The sequence below is a fragment of the Myotis myotis genome, unplaced genomic scaffold (assembly GCF_014108235.1).
Source record: "Myotis myotis isolate mMyoMyo1 unplaced genomic scaffold, mMyoMyo1.p scaffold_m19_p_2, whole genome shotgun sequence".
Taxonomy (NCBI): domain Eukaryota; kingdom Metazoa; phylum Chordata; class Mammalia; order Chiroptera; family Vespertilionidae; genus Myotis; species Myotis myotis.
Genome location: NW_023416324.1, coordinates 172,394,438 through 172,415,544, shown reverse-complemented (window position 1 = coordinate 172,415,544; position 21,107 = coordinate 172,394,438). Strand labels below are relative to the sequence as shown.

General features: G+C 40.2%; 1 protein-coding gene across 1 annotated transcript in view; it reads left to right on the top strand.

Moving 5' to 3' along the window:
• The first annotated feature begins 3,976 nt into the window (after window positions 1-3,976).
• Window positions 3,977-21,107, top strand: part of LOC118675751 (fetuin-B-like) — a 28,666-nt gene continuing 11,535 nt past the window's right edge. The window contains exons 1-5 of the mRNA XM_036348553.1: window positions 3,977-4,201; window positions 4,508-4,618; window positions 7,365-7,452; window positions 9,320-9,483; window positions 10,219-10,320. Coding sequence (XP_036204446.1) covers window positions 3,977-4,201; window positions 4,508-4,618; window positions 7,365-7,452; window positions 9,320-9,483; window positions 10,219-10,320 — 690 coding nt within the window. The remainder of the gene's footprint in view (window positions 4,202-4,507; window positions 4,619-7,364; window positions 7,453-9,319; window positions 9,484-10,218; window positions 10,321-21,107) is intronic.

The following is a 21,107-nucleotide window of genomic DNA, read 5'->3' as shown; positions in this document are numbered from 1 at the left end:
AAAGCAAGGGTCCTAGACAAGGAGGCACTCTTCAGTTCCTTTAGCTGAAGGTCCTCTGACCCCCAATGCCTTTAACTCATCTCCGGACTCTTAATTAGTCTCAGGATTCCTATGTCATCTACGCGCAGCACCTTTTCCAAATTCCTGAACCCTTCTTGATGCTGGGACATGAACCCCGGCACTCCCTGTGGGTTTTTTTTAAAAGGAAGTTTTAAAAGATATTTGTGTTTTGTACAGTTCCAATCAGTAGAAACTTCCTGAACCCCAAGCAGAAGCTGAAAGAGAAAAACAAGAGTCCCAACCTTGAGGGATTTACATTCCAGCCTACCTGTCAATCATTGTCTACCTCTTAACAATACTATTAGGTTTCAGTTACCTTATGAGTTTGCTTCCACACAGCTCCATAAAAGGAAGAAAAAATTTGGCATATGAGGCATGAACTATTGATATACCTCCCCCCCACACTTTTTTTTTTTTTTACTTAAATGAAGTCTTTGTTTTAAAAAAATCTACATAGACCACTTCCTAGCCAGATCCCCAAAGGGCTTCAGGAATCTCATTGGTCTTTCATGTAGGTGATGTGGGGTTAGAGCAGCCTTGGGCAAACTACGGCCTGAGGCCGGATCCTGCCCCGTTCGGCTGTTCTATCAGGCCCGTAGAGCCGAAAGAGCCGAGGGTTCTCTTGCTCTCCCCTCCGCTCCTTCACCAGCAGCAGTGTTAACATGGCAACATCGGGAAACACAGCCGCAGCTCCTTCTTCTGAGTGGGCAGATTTATATCCACCCATTCAATAGAAGGAACAACCTCTCAATCTTCCAGAGGCTCCTTGTAATGCCCGCGGACGCATCTCCTGACATCACCCTGGGAATGCGTAGACACGTTATCGTGGTGATGTAGGTAGACATGCCCCTGGAGAGCACAGTATCAGAGCCTTTCTGAGGTAAGATTAAGAGCTCTACTCAAACACAATTTTTTCCTGTTCCCACATTCTGTACATCACAATGACTTGTTAATAAAACAATAAAGACTTTCAGCTGTAAAAATGCGTGCCACAGGGCATTTGTGTTAACATGCACCACTGCACATTAGCATCAACGCAAACATGATGGAAACCTGTGTACCCTGCATTAACCCTAGCTGCGCTGCATTGCAGTACTGCACCACACTGCAACGGCAGCACGGCTAGTGTGAACGAACCCTAATTCAGTGGGTTGAACAAAAAGATTGTATAGAAATGTGATGAACTAAAGATTTTATTACAAAATCGCTTAATTTCAGGGTTTCAGAGGTAATTGGACAAATGAAAAACTGAAAATCAAATGATCATATCTAATACTTGGATGAAACCCTTTCCTGGTAATGACAGCCTGAAGTCTTGTACTTATGGACATCACCAGATGCTGGGTTTTCTCCTTTGTAATGCTCTGCCAGGCTGTCACAGTAGGGGTATATATATAAATATCCTGCCATTTCCAGCTTTTACTAAGAAAAACTGTTGCAATGGGCATTTAAAAGTGGCACTTGGTTGTTTTTATAGAGTCCAGTGGATGCAATCTGACATTGATAATGGGCTCTTTCACACTATGTGCACTGCGGCTGTTTTTTGCCAGTAACGGAAGTGATAGTGGTAACTACTGGTTACCCATGTTTTTAATGACGTAAAGGACACTGCTCAGCTCTTAATTTTTATCCGAGGGATTAGTGACAATTTTGAAATTACGGAGGAGTTTTTAGCCGTGGAGCCACTGAAAGGAAAAACACGGGGAGAGGACTTGTATGACCGGGTGTCTACTGTCATCGAGAAAATGAAGCTACCATGGAGTAAACTTGCTAATGTCACGACAGATGGATCTCCAAATTTAACTGGAAAAAATGTTGGACTGCTAAAAAGAATTCAGGATAAAGTGAAAGAGGAGAACCCTAACCAAGATGTTATTTTTCTTCACTGTATTATTCACCAGGAATCATTGTGCAAGTCTATATTACAACTTAATCATGTTGTTAATCCAGTCGTAAAGCTTGTTAATTTCATTCGAGCAAAGGGACTTGAGCACCGTCAGTTTATTAAGTTTCTGGAGGAAACTGATGCGGATCACCATGACTTACTTTACCACTCTCGTGTCCGCTGGTTGAGTTTGGGCAAAGTTTTCCAACGAGTGTGGGAGCTCAAAGAAGAGATTGGTGCATTTTTGAAATTAAAGGGGAAGTCTGACGAATTTACTGAGCTGAGTGACAAGAATTGGCTGTGTGACTTTGCATTTGCTGTAGATATATTTTCACATTTGAATGAGCTAAATGTGAAGCTACAGGGAAAAGATCAGTATGTACATGACATGTACACTAATGTGAAAGCCTTTAAATCGAAGCTGATTTTCTTTTCCAGACAAATTTCAAAGTCTTCACTCATTTTGCCACACTAGCCACACAGAAAGAGACCATCCAAAATGTGAAGAAATACAGCAAATCACTGGATGACCTGCATGTAGAATTCTGTCGTCGGTTTTCTGATGTTGAAAAAATTGACCAGCCACTTCAACTGGTGGCCTGTCCTTTGTCACAAAACCCTGAAACAGCACCAGAAGAGGTGCAACTGGAACTCATCGATCTTCAGTCTGACTTTGTCCTAAAGGAGAAATTCAGCTCTCTTGAACTAAGAGACTTTTATGCTTCACTTAATGAAGCCACTTTTCCAAACATCTGGAGGATGGCACAGAAGATACTGGTGCTGTTTGGGTCAACCTATGTTTGTGAGCAGACATTTAGCGTCATGAACATCAACAAAGCCCCTCACAGATCCAGCTTAACTGACGAACACCTCAGATCTATACTGAGAATAGCCACAACAAAACTAACTCCAGACATTGATGCATTAGCTAAAAAAGGAGACCAACAACACTGTTCCCACTGAAGTTGATGTTTTAAAGACCAAAAACCTTTCAACCCAGTCTACATTGCCATCTACATCTACGGCCCAGGCATAATTTGGAAGTTGCACTAAAGAAAATGTTTAATTTACTGTTTACACATTTTGTTCTTTTCTGTTTGTTTTAGTTTTAAATTATTTTATTATATTTAAGTTTAATTTGAAAGGCTTTTGTACCTCTCCTTTGTTAGGCAATTTTATTTTGCCTTTGCCATCTTCAATATAAGGTATGTTATTGTGCTATGATTCCTCCATTTTTTGAAGTTTCAAATTATAATAATTAGTGTTTACATTCTTCTTGTTAAAATGTTTGAAATGAATAAAACTATTGAAATAATAAAAAAAAGACCGTACCCTTTTATGTAATGATGTTTACTTTGAATTTATATTAGTTCACACAAACACTCCATCCATGCTTTTGTTCCAGCCCTCCGGTCCAGTTTAAGAACCAATTGTGGCCCTTGAGTTAAAAAGTTTGCCCACCCCTGGGTTAGAGCCTTTTTTCCTGATCTAACAAGAATGGTGAACATGGAAGGCTAGGCAAGAAGTATGAATTCAACTAATACAATTGGTACCATAAACCATGACCCCAGGCTCCAAGCCTGGGGTAATTATTGGTGTGGCCCAGGACATCAGCTGGAGGGAAGGTGCTAGGGGAAATGGGAGAATAGGACAGTTTGTATATTCTGATTCATTTGGAACCAAAGAGGCAAACCAGAATCCAATCATGACCTCTTAGGAGCCTTAACCTGAGTGTTTATTATGATTTCTAGGGAAAGGTTTAGGATACGTAATTTTGCTTACGTGTACGCATGAACATGAGTTTGCTCAGCTGTCTAAGATTAAGACATTGGCAAATCCCATCCAAAGTGCTGACTCATGGAAATCCACATTTAGAGTTCAAGGAGATAAAATGGGACATTGTGTTTTAAATTCTGGTCCAAGGTTCAGATTGTGATTATAAAACAACTCAAATTGGCCTTACAGAGTCCTATAAGTATCCCATCCTTGCAGCTCCACATACCGAACCATCCTGGTCTTGTTCCCCACAGAATGGGTCTACTCCTACTCCTGGTGCTCTGCACCTTGGCCATGAGCTGCACCACTACATCTGTGCCCCTGAAGGTCCCCAGCCACTTGCCTTTCCTCCTTCGTGGCTGCAATGATGCAGATATGCTGGCTATGGCGGCATCTGTCCTGCAGGACATCAATAACTACCTAAAGGAAGGCTATGTGCTGAGCCTCAACCGAGTGAGCGCTGTCCAAGAACACAGACAGGCAAGTGACAATAGGCCACAAGCTGCATAGGCCAGGGACAAATATTGGCAGATGCTTTCCAACTTGGAAACCTGCTGAGAAGTCTCTGCTCCCCTCTGCTGGGTTGTACTACATGCTTTTACTGTTAAAGGAACAAGTGCTAATAGTATCTTACTCTGACACTTGTCCAGTGTCCCATAGTCTATAAGACATCATCAAAAATATGATAGTCACTGGTCCCGCCATAAATCAGAAACATTTTTGACCTGTCTTTAGGGGTTTCTGCTTCATGTGGGCTGTGGTACATTTTTTCACCCCTTCTCACAGGATGGTCTGGGATCTCTGTTCTATTTCACACTGGACGTACTGCATACTACCTGCCATGTGCTCAGCAAGAAGCTGTGGAGGGACTGTGAGGAGAGGCACCTGCATGAACAGGTAAGTGTTTGTATCCCAGGAACTTTAGGGGAGAAACAGGGTGTCCTCTGTCTACAAGGTGAAGATTGCTCATTGTGTGCCATCTTTTATTTTTAAAATTTATCTTTATTGTTGAAGTATTACAGATGTCTCATCCCCCCCCTGCCCCATTTACCCCCTCTAGTCTGCCCCTGCCCCCTGCCCCCTGCCCAAGGCCTTTACCACACTATTGTCTGTGTCCATGGGTTTTGCATATATGCATGTAAGTCCTTTGGTTAATCTCTTCCCACCACCTACCTAGCCCTGTCTTCCCTCTGAGATTCATCAGTTTGTTCCATGTTTCTATGTCTCTGGCCATATTTTATTTTTTTAAAATATACACTGAGTGGCCAGATTATTATGACCAGCCAGATTATTATCACCACCCCATCAGTACTTCATTGACACTTCCAAAAATTACTGAATATTAAAGACTTTCTAAGCAAATACTCTCAAGGTTTTATTATTATTTGCATAGCTAATTCACTTCATTGTACTGAAGGGTGGTCATAATAATCTGGCCACTCAGTGTATTTTTATTGATTTCAAAGAGAAGGGGAGAGGGAGAAAGGAATAGGAACATCAGTGATTAGAGAGAATCATTGATTGGCTGCCTCCTGCACATCTGACAATGGGTTCCTCCTGCATATTCCACACTGGGGATAGAGTCCAAAACCTGGGCATATGCCCTGTCTAGGAATTGAAGTGTGACCTCCTGGTTCATAGGTCAACACTCAACCACTGAACCATGTGGGCCGGGGGGCCCTGGCCATCTTTTAAATATCCTTCTTTATAATCTCTTGACAATGGTGACTCTGTGGTTATTCCAATTCTATTAGACAAAACAGAGTTTAATTTGGGGGAATTTATGAGAGTCCCACTGGGGTTGTGATCCCCAAATTGTTTCCTAGTTCCAAGACCCTTCTGTAGGCTCTCAGCCTGTGTTTGAATTGTGAGAAGAAGGTCTGAGCTGTAGTGCTCTGGATGTGTGTTTAAGGAAGACTGTGGAAGCAGTAAAGGAAGAGCTTTTTATTTGTTTGGGTTTTTTGTTTGTTTGTTTTTTGCTTTTTTTGTTTTAATGAATACTAATATGAAGTTTGAGGCTGGGGAATGGAAAGGCTTACAGTTGAAGCTCTCAGAGGTGCTGTGGAAGAATTTTCTGGAATCATAGGACCTAAAGGGTCTGAGAATTGATCCTTTTAAAGATGACAATTGAAGAGGCTTGGAAATAATAATTTTTATTTGTTCTCAATTATCCTGAGTTATTTCCATTTATTGATATGACACTTTTGAGTACATGATTGTGTTTAGAAGTAAGCTATTTGATCAAGATATCTTTTCTTATCATGTAACCAGATTTCTCAAACTGCAGCTATCTGATTTTTTTCATATTTCTTTTTAAAATTTTTTTTAAATTGCTTAAAATATTACAAAGAGCATTACATATGTCTCCTTCTGCACCCCCCCCCCCCGCCCCCACATTCCCCTGGCCTCCCCTACCTCCCAGTGTCTTGTGTCCATTGGTTATGCTTATATGCATGCATAAAAGTCCTTTGGTTGATCTCTTACCCACCCCTCCCAACCCTCCCTGGGCTTCCCACTGTAGTTTGACAGTCTGTTCAATGCTGCTCTGCTTCTGTACCTATTTTTGTTCATCAGTTTATATCTGATTTTAAAGAGGTGTTTCTGGGAGTCTCATTTACCCTCTTGTAAATTATATTTATTAAGGTTACACTAGCTGCTAAAACACATGCCCAAAAAGTATATACTGATTCCAACATGATAGAAGTTATTTCTTATTCATATAAATTCAAAACAGAAATTCTTATTCAAGAGGAGGCTTTCCTCCAGGAATGACTTGGAGACCCGGGTTCCTTCCACATTGTGGCTCTAGACCAGCCATGGGCAAACTACGGCCTGCGGGCCGGATCCGGCCCGTTTAAAATGAATAAAACTAAAAAAAAAAAAATACCATGCCCTTTATGTAATAATATTTACTTTGAATTTATATTAGTTCACACAAACACTCCATCCATGCTTTTGTTCCGTCCCTCCGGTCCAGTTTAAGAACCCATTGTAGCCCTCCAGTCAAAAAGTTTGCCCACCCCTGCTCTAGACTCTGCCACCTTCAACTAATGGCTTCTGTGGTCACCATGCTCATCTACATCAAGCTATAGAAATAGAAAAGGCATGGTGGACAGATGGCACATAGGAGATCTTCATGAGCCATCTTGGAAGTGATTACAGCCACTTCTGCTCACCTTTATGTTGTTAGAACTCAGTTATACACAGTCACACCTAATTGGGAGGGAAGCTGGGAAATGTAGTATGGCTGTGTCCCAGGAGAAGTTCAAATTGTTTGAAACTAGCCCCTGGCAGTTTCTCACTCTCAAAGCCACCAAAATTGACCTTAAAATTTTCATTATTTAAAAATAAAATGTGCAGCCTGGCTGGTATGGCTCAATGCTGCTTGAGCATTGACTTATGAACCAGGAGGTCATGGTTTAACTCCTGGTCAGGGCACATGTCAAGGATTGCAGGTTCGATCCCCAGTAGGGGGCATGCAGGAGGCAGTCAATCAATGTTTCTATCTCTCTCTCCCTCTCCCTTCCTCTCTGAAAGAAATAAAAATATATTTAAAAATAAAAAGTCCAATTTCATTTTAGGGGGTATTTAAAAAAGTCAGAGTTTGTACCATGATGTCATAAAATATGTTTGTTGGTTCCAGGTGTATGGCAAATGCAAAGCATTATATTATGTGAACATGCCACTAAGAATTCTTTATTTACCTGCTTATAACTGTACTCTTCGCCCAGGTAAGAGAGCACTCTGAATTTGTTTATTTTAATGAAAGATGAAAAAATGAATTAAGCAGAGCTATGCTCCTGTTCTTATTTCCTATTCATACCAAGGCCAGGTTCTTAATGTATCTGATACTTGTCTCCCCTGTGAAATTCAACTTGCACTGCTCTTCTTCCCATAATTAGTCTTCCTAAATTACCTGCAATAGTTTTATTCATGAATATTGAATTAAATCCTAAATTTTTAGTCTGACATAAATGGGATCATCTCTACACTGGTCCCCAGGCTCCCTTTCTAGCTATCTCTGCCATTACCTCCCTGACTATATCACCTTTGTACTTCATTCAACTGAAAATCCCACTCTTTTCTGAATACACATTGCACTTTCCAATCTCTGCATCTTGCTTGTACCTTTCCCTCTGCTGAGGATGCCCTCCCCTGGTACCCACACCCTTGTAACTCATATTTATTCTTTAAGGTCCACTGCCAATGTTCTCTATAATGTTCTCTATTCAGGAAAGGAACAAACTCTCCTGCTCTCATGCCTATGAAACTTTAACCTAACCACTCATGGAGCACAGACCATGCACTGCCTTGATTTCAAGTCTTCTATCTTATTTCATGCAGAATATTTTATACCTTCTTTCTTCCTGCTACAGCCTCCCCCAAGTCCCTAACAAGTGTAAGGAGTCCATAATATTATTGAACAAATGAACTAAGAATGAGGATGAATCTAATGACATTTCAAATATGCATATGTATTCATTCTGGATCCTTCTCTTTGGAAAGCAAGCATCCAAGGCATAGGGAAATTAGATATGGCTACTTGTCAAACTATTATGTGCATGTGACTCCCCTGGGGGATCTTGTTCAAGTACAGACTCTCATTCCACAGGTCTGTGGTGGGGCCTGAGAGTCTGCATTTCTAACAAGCTCCAGGTCATAACACTGCTGCTGGTTCCTTTGAGGGACAAAGCAACAAAACAAATGTTGTATTAGCCACAGTTGAAGCTTCCTGGTTGAGAAGATGAGTCTTACTTAAATTAGAAAACAACAACTAATAAAGCAGATCAGGATTCAAAAGTCATAGGTACCAGAGGTATGGGAGGTCAGAAAGTGACACATAGGGTTGGTGCCACAAGTGACAAACTGTGGATGTAACTCCCCCAAAGAATAGCCAAATACACTCATATTAATGCACGATTGATCAACTGTTTTGCTCTATAAAAACTTGCAGAGAAGTTCCTACCCTCACTTTCACACTAGTTTTGTAACCCCCAGTCAGAAATTCTGCCTGTACCATTAGAATGATTATTCTAGTCAATCATACAATGAGTTGGCCAACTTCTGGCTGACTTACATTTTTGAATCAGAGAGAGAGAGTGCTTGCACCTTTAATATGTCACTCATTTATTCACTCAATGAGCATTTGCAAAGCACTTACATTATCTTAGGTGTTGGAGACTAAGAAATGAATAAGACATACCAATAATAAGATCCCAACCTTTTAAGATACTCAGCTAGTTTACAGAGGCAATAATGATAGAAGGTATTGAGCTACTAATAGGGGGGAAGGTTTTTGTATCAATATAAACACATATGTGTTTTGAACAAAATTCTGAGCATAAATACATTTGTGTTAGGTAAAAAGAAATTTTGCTTAGATTTTTTAATACATTATTGAAGGAATACATGCTCATTGAAGAAAACTCACTGCTGATAGCTAACTTTCATTCCAGATAATGCCTTTTCCATGCCATCCTTTTGGAAACTGAATATCTTTTTTTATTTAATCTCTGCTTTTGCTGTGGTCATATGATTTATAGGATTAAAAACCATTAAGGAGCTTTATTTTTAAACTACTCTCTTTGGCATCAACAGTTTCTCGAGGAAAGATTCAGAATATGTGTCCTGACTGCCCCATCCCCGCTAACTTGTCAGATCCCAAAGTTTTGGAAACTGCCACAGAGACACTTGCAAGTTTCAACAAGGACAGTGAATCAGGGCAATATTCTCTTGTCAAAGTCACCCGGGCTTCTAGCCAGGTGAGGTGGAAATGCCCAGTTACACCAACAATGTCTCATGACTGTTGCTATCAATTTCTAAACTGAGAGGAGAATGTTAAGGCACTTCTTTGGTCATAATCCAATCTTTACTCCCTGCTTTGGTAGACCTGAAGCACATTCAATCAATTATGTTTCAGTTTCTAAGTTATTCCATGAAATTTCCACAAGAGTTGTGGGATTTGATTTTACCTCATTGCCTTTAAGGCATGAATGGAAATGGACTCAGAGTCTCCTTGGTTTATTCTACCCAGGTTCACAATTTACTGCTACATTCTCATATCTGATTGACCATGGATCTCATTTAGCAGGTCAGCTTCTGCTCCATGTTAAGGCCTGGAGTGGATGTTGAGTTTTGTGGATTAGGAGAAATGGAGGCTCATCTGCATTTGAATTATGTTGATATCTATCATATAATGAAATACTAATCTAAAAACAAAACTGCTTGAAGAAAATTAAGCTTACCCAAGGGAAGGTTATTAGAACCCATTCAAATCCCTAAAAGGGAAGAAAGGAATGCTGATTATAATGTTTTCTAAATAACAAAATCATAATAGGGGCTTTGATCATGGTGGCAATTACAGGGACAACAGGAGACCTGTGTTGACAATGACTCAGGGAATGTACGATTTTTATAAATATAATGCTGCCAAACCTCAGCTGTTTCTCTACATAGAGAGGTTTGATTTTTATTTCTCAACTCTTGTCTCATACCAGTGGGTGTTTGGCCCCTTCTACTTTGTGGAATATTTAATCAAAGAGTCACCATGTATCAAAACTGAAGCCAGCAGTTGTGGATATCAGCCCACTCACTATGGGGTAAGTATTCCTGAATGTCTTCATAATTTAAGATTTGTGTTCCCAGATCATCTATAAGTATGATTGAGCATAAATTATGTATGAGCTGTCAAAGACACTTTTCTTCTCCTCAAGGAGTAACTGAGTAATTAGAGATTGTGGTGGCTCAGATGCAATAATATTTTATTGTAAATACAATTTTCATCAGCAATGTTATGCCTTTGCAGTAAAAGATCATAGATGCTGTAAAATATAGAGAAACCTTCTCAGTGGTTGATTGTGGTCCTACTTATATCTGAACAAATCCAGTTACATTTAGAATACAGTTTTATTCCTTGGGCCACTCTTTAAGAAGGACAAAGTCAAACAGGACGTCTTTGAAAGAATTCATCCAAGATGAAGAGGGTGCCTTGAAGCCATCTGACATACCTGGTGGGAATGCCAGTTGGCACAATGTGTTGTAACACAATTGGACAAAATGCCTCAAAGTCTTTTTCCATTTATTTACTTATCCTATCTAATAAAAGAGAAACATGGTAATTAGCCGTACCTCCGCTACCCTTCTCATTGGCCAATCAGGGCAATATTCAAATTAACTGCCAGCCAAGATGGCGGCTGGCAGCCAGGCAGCTTGAAGCGAACATGAGGCTTGCTTGCTTCAGTGACGGAGGACTCCAACGTTCCCCGCCTGCCGCTGCCGGCCTCTGAGCTTGCAGTTTGAAACATTTTTACAAATATAGAAGCTAAACAAAACCCCAGAAACCTGCTTTCAGCCAGCTGGGATCTCAGAGCTGGAGTTGAAACAGTGTTTTGATTATAGAACCCAAACAAACCAGATACCTTCTTTCAGCAGCTGAGGCCTCAGAGCTGGAGTCAAGCCTCAGAGCTAAAGCTGGCCCAGAATAAAAAAAAAGAAAAAAAGGAGCAGTTGGGAGCTTCAGTCACCCGCCAGCCTGAAAACAGCGCTCAGCCCCTCACCCAGACTGGCCAGGCACCCCAGTGGGGACCCCCACCCTGAAGGGTGTGTGACCAGCTGCAAACAGCCATCAGCCCCTCACCCAGGCTGGCCAGGCACCCAAGCAGGACCCCCACCCTGATCCAGGACACCCTTCAGGGCAAACCAGCCGGCCCCAACCCGTGCACCAGGCCTCTATCCTATATAGTAAAAGGGTAATATGCCTCCCAGCACCAGGATCACCGGCACCGGGATCAGCGTGACAGGGGGCAGCGCCCAAACTCCCTGAACGCCCTGCGGCTCTGTGTGTGACAAGGGGTGGGGCCACAACCTCCCTATCTGCCCTGCTCTGTTCGTGACAGGGGAAGGCACCCCAACCCCCTGATCAGCCCTGCTCTCTGTGTGACAGGGTGTGGTGCCCCAACCCCCCCCCCCCCATGGGCCCTGCTCTGTGTGTGACGGGGTAGAGCCATAACCTCCCCATCGGCCCTTCCATGAGTGTGACAGTGGAGGCATCCCAACCCCTTGATCAGCCCTGCTCTGTGTGTGACAGGGTGAGGTGCCCCCCCACCCCCACGGGCCCTGCTCTGTGTGTGATGGGGTAGAGCCATAACCTCCCCATCGGCCCTGCCCTGAGTGTGACAGGGTGTGGCGCCCCAACCTCCTGATCTGCCCTGCTCTGTGTGTGACAGGGGGCGGTGCCCCAACTCCCCTATTGGCCCTACTCTGTGAGTGAGAGGGGGGAGCTCCTCAACCCTCTGATTGGTCCTGCTCTGTAGGTGACAGGGGGAAGCACCCCAACCCCCTGATTGGCCCTGCTCTGTGCATGACAGGGGGTGGTGCTGCAACCTCCCCATCGACCCTGCCTTGAGTGTGACAGGGGGCAATGCCCCAACCCCCCAATCGGCCCTACCCTGAGCGTGACTGAGGGTGGCATCGCAACCTCCCGATCCGCCCTGCTCTGTGCATAACAGGGGGCGGTGCCCCAACTCCCCAATCAGCCCTGCTCTGAGCCCGACCAAGGGCTGCACCTAGGGATTGGGCCTGCCCTCTGCCACCCGGGAGCAGGCCTAAGCCAGCAGGTCGTTATCTCCCAAAGAGTCCCAGACTGCGAGAGGGCACAGGCTGGGCTGAGGGACTCTCCCTACCCCCCAAGTGCACAAATTTTTTTTCACCAGGCCTTTAGTTTATAATAACAGCTTTATTAATACATAATTCATACACCATTAAATTCACCCTTTTAACCTATACAATTTAGTGACATTTTACTGTATTCTCAGAGTTGTGCCACTGCCATCAGTATTTTATTTTAGAATATTTTCATCAGTTTCCAAAGAGACTCCATACCCATTAGCAATCACTCTCCTTAGTCCTTTACCCATGCCCATGGAATCCACTAATTTATTTGCTATCTCTGTGACTTTACCTTTATCTGAACATTTCATATAAAGGAATCATACTGTATGGCCTTTTCAATCTGTCTTCTTTCACTTAACATTTTTTAAAAAAATATATTTTATTGATTTTTTTCAAGGAGGAAGGGAGAGCAATAGAGAGTTAGAAACATCGATGAGAGAGAAACATCGACCAGCTGCCTCCTACACCGCCCCCCCCCCCCCCCACTGGGAATGTGCCCACAACCAAGGTACATGCCCTTGACCGGAATCGAACCTGGGACCCTTCAGTCCGCAGTCCGACACTCTATCCACTGAGCCAAACCGGTTAGGGCTAACATAACATTTTTAAGGTTTATCCATTTTGTAGAATGTATGAGTGCTTCATTTCTTTTAATTATCAAATAATATTTAATTGTAGGTATATACCACATATTATTGATTCATCAGTTGATGGATATTTGGGTTTCCTCATTTGAGCTATTATGAATAATGTTGCTATGAACATTTGTGTACAAGTTTTTATGGATACATATATTTTCATTTCTCTTGGATATATACCTTGGACTGGGATTGCTGGGTCATATGAGAACTCTATGTTTAACCTTTTGACTAATTGTGAAAAGTGACTGCTCCAGTTTTATAAACCCACCAGCAATATAGGAATGTTCAATTTCTCTACACACATGCCAATGCTTATTATTATTATCTGTCTTTTTATTATAGCCATTTTACTGGATATGAGGTAATATTTTATTTTGGTTGTTATTTGCATTTTCCTCATGGCTAATGATGTTGAGGAACTTTCAATGTGCTTACTGGACAATTGTATATATTCTTTGGAGAAATCTATTCAAATCCTTTGTCCATTTTAAAATTGGCCTATTTATTTTTTATATTTGATGTGTAAGAGTTCTGTGCATATTCTGGATACAATCCCCTCATCAGATATGTGGTTCTCAAATATTTTTTCCGTTGTCTGGATTGTCTTTTCATTTTCTCGATGATGTTTTTTGAAGTACAAAGTCTTTAATTTTGATGAAGTCGTAGTTGTCTATTTTTTCTTTTGTTGAATGTGTTTTGATGTCATACTTAAAACACCATTGCCTAATCCAAGATCAGTAAGATTTATGTACTCCTATGGATTTAGCCAATGGTTTTATAGTTTTAGCTCTTATCAATGACCCAATTTTAGTTAATTTTTGTATATGATGAGAGGTAGGAGACTCAACTTTATTCTTTTGCATGTGGATATCCAGGTGTCCTTTGTTGAAAGGACTATTTCTTCCCCCATTTAATTGTCTTGCATACTTCAAGAAGATCAATTGACCATAAGTATAAGGGTTTATTTCTATACTCTCAATTTTTTCCCACTGATCTATATATCTATTCTTACACCACTACCACTCTATCTTAAATATTATAGCTTTGTAGTAAGTTTTAACATTGGGAAATGTGAGTCCTCCTTGCTCTCATTCAAGATTGGTTTGGGTATTCTAGATTCCTTGAATTCTTACAACAATTGTAGGATCAGCTTGTTAGTTTCTATTTTTAAAAAGGCAATTGGAGCCCTGGCTTGTGTAGCTCAGTTGGCTGGAGCATCATCATGTATACCAAAAGGTTGCAAGTTCGATTCCTTGTCAGGGCACATACGTACTAGTACATTGTGAGTTTGATTCCCAGTTAGAGTGTGTACAGGAGGCAACTGATCAATGTTTCTCTCTCATGTAAATGCTTCTCTCTCTCTCTCTCTCTCTCTCTCTCTCTCTCTCTCTCTCTCTTTCCTTTTCTCTCTCTCTCTCTCTCAAATCAATAAAAATATGTCCTTGGGTAAGGATTAAAAGAAAATGGAGTTGGTTATTTGAGAGGGATTGGTTGCATTGAATCTGTAGATCGGTATGGGAAGTATTGTCATCTTAACAATATTAAGTCTTCCAATCCATGAATATGGGATGTCTTTCCATTTTTTTAGAACTTAATTTTTTTCAACAATGTGTTGTAGTTTACTGTGTACAAGACTTTTATTTATTTGTACACCTAACTATCTTATTCTCTTTGATGCTACCATCATATATTTGTCTTCTTAATTTTATTTTTGGATTATTCATAGCAAGTTTATAGAAATAAAATTGATTTTTATATATTGATCTGTATCTTGTAACCTTGCCAAACTCATTTATTAGTTCTAGTAGTTTTCCAGTAGATTCCTTAAGATTTTCTATATATGTGCAAGATCATGTCATCTGCAAATAGAAATAGTTTACTTCTTCCTTTCCAATCTGCATGCCTTTATTCATTGATTTGACTAATATTCCTGGCTAGAACTTCCAGTGCAATGTTAAATAGAGGTGGGGAGAACAAATATCCTTATCTTATTCCTGTTTTTAGCGAGGGAAGGATTCAGTATTTCATTATTTAATATGATGTTAACTGTAGGTTTTTCATAGATACTGTTTATCAAGTTGAGAAAGTTTTCTTCTATTGTTAGTTTGTTGAATATTTTTATCAAGAGAGAGTGTTAAAGTTTGTCAAATGCTTTTTCTGTGTTAATGAAACAATCATTTTATTTCCCCCCTTTTAATCTATTAGTATTATATATAGTAATGATTGATTTTTCTATATTAATACAGTCTTGCACTTTGGGAATGAATACCAATTGATCATAGTGTACAATACTTTTTACATGTTGCTGAATTCCATTTGTCAGTATTTTTAAAAAGATTTTTATCTATATTCATAGGAGATACTGATCTACAGTTTATTTTTGTGTTGTCTCTGCCCTATTTTAAATATGAGTTTAACATTGGCCTCATAGAATGAGTTGAAAATTTTCTCCTATTTTATTTTGGAAGAGTTTGTTGGTATTCATTCTTCTTCAACTGTTTGGTAGGATTCACCAATAAAGCCATCTGGGCCTGGGCTATTCTTTGTGGGAAGTTTTTTTTGGACTAATAATTCAATTTCTTGTTATAAGTCTATTCAGATTTTTTGATTTCTTCTTTAGTGGATTTTGGTAGCTTGTATCTTCCTAAAAATTTGTCTATTTTGTCTAAGTTATCTAATTTGCCAGTATAGTTGTTTACAGTATTCCCTTTTTATTTTTGAAGGATCTGAAATAATGTTCCCTCTTTAATTCTAATTTTAGTATTTTGAGTCTTTTTTGGGGGGTCAGTCTAGGGCTTTGTCAATTTTATTGATCTTTTCAAGGAGTCAACTTTCAGTTTTGTTTATTTTCTTTGTGTTATTTTTATCACCTAGTTTATTTCCTCTCTATTCTTTATTTTTGCCTTCTTTGTGTTTGCATTGGGCTTATTTTACTCTACTTTTTCTAGTTTTCTAAGGTAGAGCTTAGGTTATTGATTTGTAATCTTTTTTCTCTTTTCTTTTCTTTTTTTTTTTTAAATTAAATCTTTATTGTTCAGATTATTACATTTGTTCCTCTTTTTTCCCCCCCATAACTCCCCTCCTCCCAGTTCCCGCCCCACCCTCCGCCCTCACTCCCCACCCACTGTCCTCATCCATAGGTGCACGATTTTTGTCCAGTCTCTTCCCGCATCTCCCACACCCCTTTTCCCCCCAAGAGTAATCATTCCATTCCATTTCTATGTCCCTGATTCTATTATAATCACCAGTTCATTCTGTTCATCAGATTATTTATTCACTTGATTCTTAGATTCACTTGTTGATAGATGCATATTTGCTGTTCATAATTTGTATCTTTACCTTTTTCTTCCTCTTCCTCTTCTTAAAGGATACCTTTCAGCATTTCATATAATCCTGGTTTGGTGGTGATGAACTCCTTTAGCTTTTCCTTATCTGTGAAGCTCTTTATCTGACCTTCAATTCTGAATGATAGCTTTGCTGGATAAAGTAATCTTGGTTGTAGGTTCTTGGTATTCATCACTTTGAATATTTCTTGCCACTCCCTTCTGGCCTGCAAAGTTTCTGTTGAGAAATCCGCTGACAGTCGTATGGGTATTCCCTTGTAGGTAACTGAGTTTCTTTCTCTTGCTGCTTTTAAGATTCTCTCTTTGTCTTTTGCTCTTGGCATTTTAATTATGATGTGTCTTGGTGTGGTTCTCTTTGGATTCCTTTTGTTTGGGGTTCTCCGCGCTTCTTGGACCTGTAAGTCCATTTCTTTCACCAGGTGGGGGAAGTTTTCTGTCATTATTTCTTCAAATAGGTTTTCAATATCTTGCTCTCTCTCATCTTCTGGCACCCCTATAATTCTGATGTTGGTACGCTTGAAGCTGTCCCAGAGGCTCCTTACACTATCCTCGCATTTTTGGATTCTTTTTTCATTTTGCTTTTCCGGTTGGGTGTTTTTTGCTTCCTCGCATTTCAAATCATTGACTTGATTCTTGCGCTCCTCTGGTCTGCTGTCGGGAGTCTGTATAATATTCGTTATTTCAGTCCGTGTATGCTTAATTTCTAGTTGGTTCCCCAATATAACATCGAGGGTCTCATTAGTTTTCTTGTAGATCTCATTAAGTTTATCGGCGGCTTCTAAACAGTTCTTGAGAGACCTTAAAAGTGTGGTTCTGAACTCTATATCTTCCATTGACAATTTTGTCCTGTTTCTTTGTCTCCGCATTTTGTTATGCTTCCTTGGTGCACCCCCTAGTGGTCTTTGTTCGCAGTCTTATAGTTAAACCTTGATTGTTGTAGCTAATACCAGGGAGGGTTTGACCTCCAGGCCAAGTGGCTGTGAGCTCTTTTCTTTTTTGTAAAACATATATTTTTGTTTATTTTAGAGAGGAAGGGAAAGGGAGAAGAAAGAGAGAGAGAGAGAAACATCCCTACTGGGGATCAAACCCATAACATGGGTATGTTCTCTGAGTGGGAATCGAACCAGCGACCTTTGAATACCTGGAAAGATGCTCAACCAACTGGCCAGGGCTCTTTTTTACATCTATAAATTATTTTTGAAGGAATTTTTTAGCTTCATCTCAACAAGTTGTGTACATTGTGTTTTTGTTTCCATCCATCTGAAAGTATTTTCCAATTTTCATTGTGATAGCTTCTTTGACAAATTGGTTATTTAGAAGTATGCTACTTAATTTCTATATATATATATGAAATTCCTCAATTTTCTTCTGTTATTCTGTTTCTAAAAACATTTCATTGTGGTTGGAGAATGTACTTTGAATGATCTTAGTTCTTAAATTTACTAAAGTTTATTTTATGGTTTATAATAAGGAATATCCTGGAGAATATTCCATGTACACTTGAGAAGAATGTGTATTTTGCTGTTGTTAGGTGAAGCATTTGGTAATTGTCAGGGTTAGTTGGTTTATAGTGTGGTGTAAAATTTCTGTTTCGTTGTTAATATTCTGCATAGTTGTTCTATCCATTATTGAAAGTGAGGTTTCAATCTGTTGTTGTTGAATTTTCTACATCTTCCTTGAATTTGTTAGTTTTGGCTAATGTACTTTGGGGCTTTGTTGCAGGTCATATATATGTATAGTTGTCATGTTTTTCTAATAAATTGACTTTTTATCATTATAAAATGTTTTTCCTTCTCTCTAGTAACAATTTTTGTCTTAAAGTCAATTTTGCCTAATAATTGTATAATCATTCCAGTTCTCTTTTGGTTACTGTTTACAGTGTAAGTTTTTTCCATCTTTTTACTTTCAACCTATGTGTGTTTCTCAAAAGGCTTTTGCAACCAGTCAATTGAATATTCTCAATTTTGTCAAGGAATAATTGGGAAAACATCTTCAGCCTATCTTGTGGAATCTCTCTTTCCCACTTGTCAATGACTTCTTGGGCAGATCTCCTAACTATCTGATTATTTTCAAAAAGAGAAACAATTTCACTTAGGTAATTAAGATTCACTTTCAGGTATTGACTGTTCAGTCAATTCTGAATCAACAAGAAATCTCACATTTAATACAAAGTTTTCCCATTCCTAGAAGCTTAAGACCTGATGTGAGGAAGGGATCAAAGTCTGTCCTTTGATTTTTTCTTTTCCTCCTGCAATCTTTTGCTTAATTCTGGATCTTCCAAGTTCAAAGAACAATGAGAGAGGAGTAGGGAAGAGAGTACCGAGTTTTTTTACACAACTAAACCTACAGTGGTAGTTTTCTCTTGGTCTACACTGGCTTTCTATGAAACAGGCTCCAGTGTTGGTTCTCTCAGATGGTACAGCTGTGAGTTCAACCAGAGGTCTTTTCCTAGTAGGATGATCTATTCTCCAGCTGGCTCCTTGGAACTGTCCCTTCTTAGAGCCCCCACAAAATTTTACTATTAAATGCCCTGTATTTGAAAGTCCCTTCAGGTGGGCACATTCAAAAGAATACTACATATGACATTTGCTTGTCCCATGTAAACTTCACAGATTTTTACTATCTCAGACAGTGGAAATAGGCTTCCCTTGCTGCCCTTTCTTCTTACCATGGTAGGCTGCTTTACCAAGATCCTCTCTTAGAATGCTCTAAGAGAGAAACAAATCCCTATCTCCATAGCGCATATGTCCATAAACTCTAGGATTCACACATCAAGCATGCCTTCAAACTCCCTTTTTGTGGTCTTCTTTAATTTCAGCACCAGGTAGGCCTAGGAAATATGATAGCTCAGCAAATCCCAAGCTGAGTGGGAGGGGCCCGGCTCTACTTGGTACCAGTACCTGCAGTCTCTCCAGCAGGTTCACTCAGAGCCCTTTCCCTATGTGACTTGGTGATGAAGAGGAGAAGGGAAGGGCTGAAGCACCATTCCCTAAGAACTTTCCACATTAATGGATTTTCCCCGCTCTGAAGAATTTCTAATCTTCTCTTCATATAGTCTGGAAGATGGGTGATAGAGTAATATTCAGGCACTCACTTTAGACACATTTTAGTAAATTCAATGTGAATACTGTATTCTTAAAATTCTTTAGAAATTGAGGCAACATTTTATTATATTATTCTATTTACACTTGAAAATGTCTATCCTCTGTGACTCTAAAATTTCTCTTCCAGTAATTTACCCTAAGAAGTTAATTAGGTATATATGAAAAGATATAGCTTCAATGTTTAAACAAAATAAATGAGATACAATTTAGTGTCTAACAAAAGAGAGCTTGTTAAATAACAGAGGAATACTAGGTAATCATTATAAAGATCTTAGAAGCCTGGTTGGTGTGGCTCAGTGGATGAGCATCAATCCATGAACCAGAAGATGGTGGGTTTGATTTCTGATCTGGGCACATGCCCAATTGCAGGCTCAAACCCCAGCAGGGGGTGTGTAGGAGGTAGACAAATGATGATGAAATTTCTCTCTCATCTATGTATCTATCTCTTCCTCTCCCTTCCTCTCTCTCTAAAATCAATAAAAACATATTTTTAAAAAGATCATAGGATCGAACCAAGATGGCTGCATGGGTTAATGCCGGAGTTTGCTGCCTCAAACAACCACTTCAAAAATACAACTAAAAGATAGAACGGACATCACCCAGAACCACAGGAAGGCTGGCTTAGTGGAAGTTCTACAACTAGGAGGAAAGAGCATAAATAGCATACCGAGACTCAGAGGAGGTGCAGTGCTGAAGTCAAATACTAAGGTGCATGCAGAGCGGGCTGGTGGCTGAGGGTGCGGTTGGCATTTTCAATCGGGAGGGAGTCGCAGACTCTGAGCTCCAGATCCGGGCGAGTCTTTAGGGACCCAGACTCAAACGGGAGAAGCCGGACTGTCTGGCTTCAGTCGGAACTCGAAGGCCGCTTTCTCTCCAAGGTTTGCAGCGGTTGCTGGGACTCAGAGAGGCAGAGCCCCTGGGGACGGGACTGAGAGCAGCCATAACTGCTCGCTCCAGCCCACCCTGTTGATCCCGTGAGACCCGCCCCACCCAAGCCCTGCACAGAAGCATTTGCCGGATAGCCTCAGGCAAAGGCTAGATTAGCACCTCCCTAGAGGACAGAAGTTCTCTCACTGCAGACACAGCTGACTCTCACAGCCAGTTGGCCTGGAGGTCAAATCCCCACCAGTGATACCTACAACAATCTAGGCTTAACTACAACAAGACTGCGCATAAAGACCACTATGGGTTGCACCAAGAAAGCATAAAAAATGCGGAGACAAAGAAACAGGATGCAGATGTCAGAAATGGAAGATATAGAGCTCAAAACCACACTTTTAAGGTCTTTCAATAATTTTCTAAAAACTGCCGATAAATGTAGTGAGATCCTCAAGAAATCTAATGAGACCCTCGATGTTGTGATAAAGAACCAACTAGAAATTAAGCATACACTGACTGAAATAAAGAATATTATACAGACACCCAACAGCAGACCAGAGGAGCGCAAGAATCAAGTCAATGATTTGAAATGAGAGGAAGCAAAAAACAACAACCAGAAAAGCAAAATGAAAAAAGAATCCCAAAATACGAAGATAGTGTAAAGAGCCTCTGGGACAGCTTCAAGCGTACCAACATCAGAATTATAGGGGTGCCAGAAAATGAGAGAGAGCAAGATATTGAAAACCTA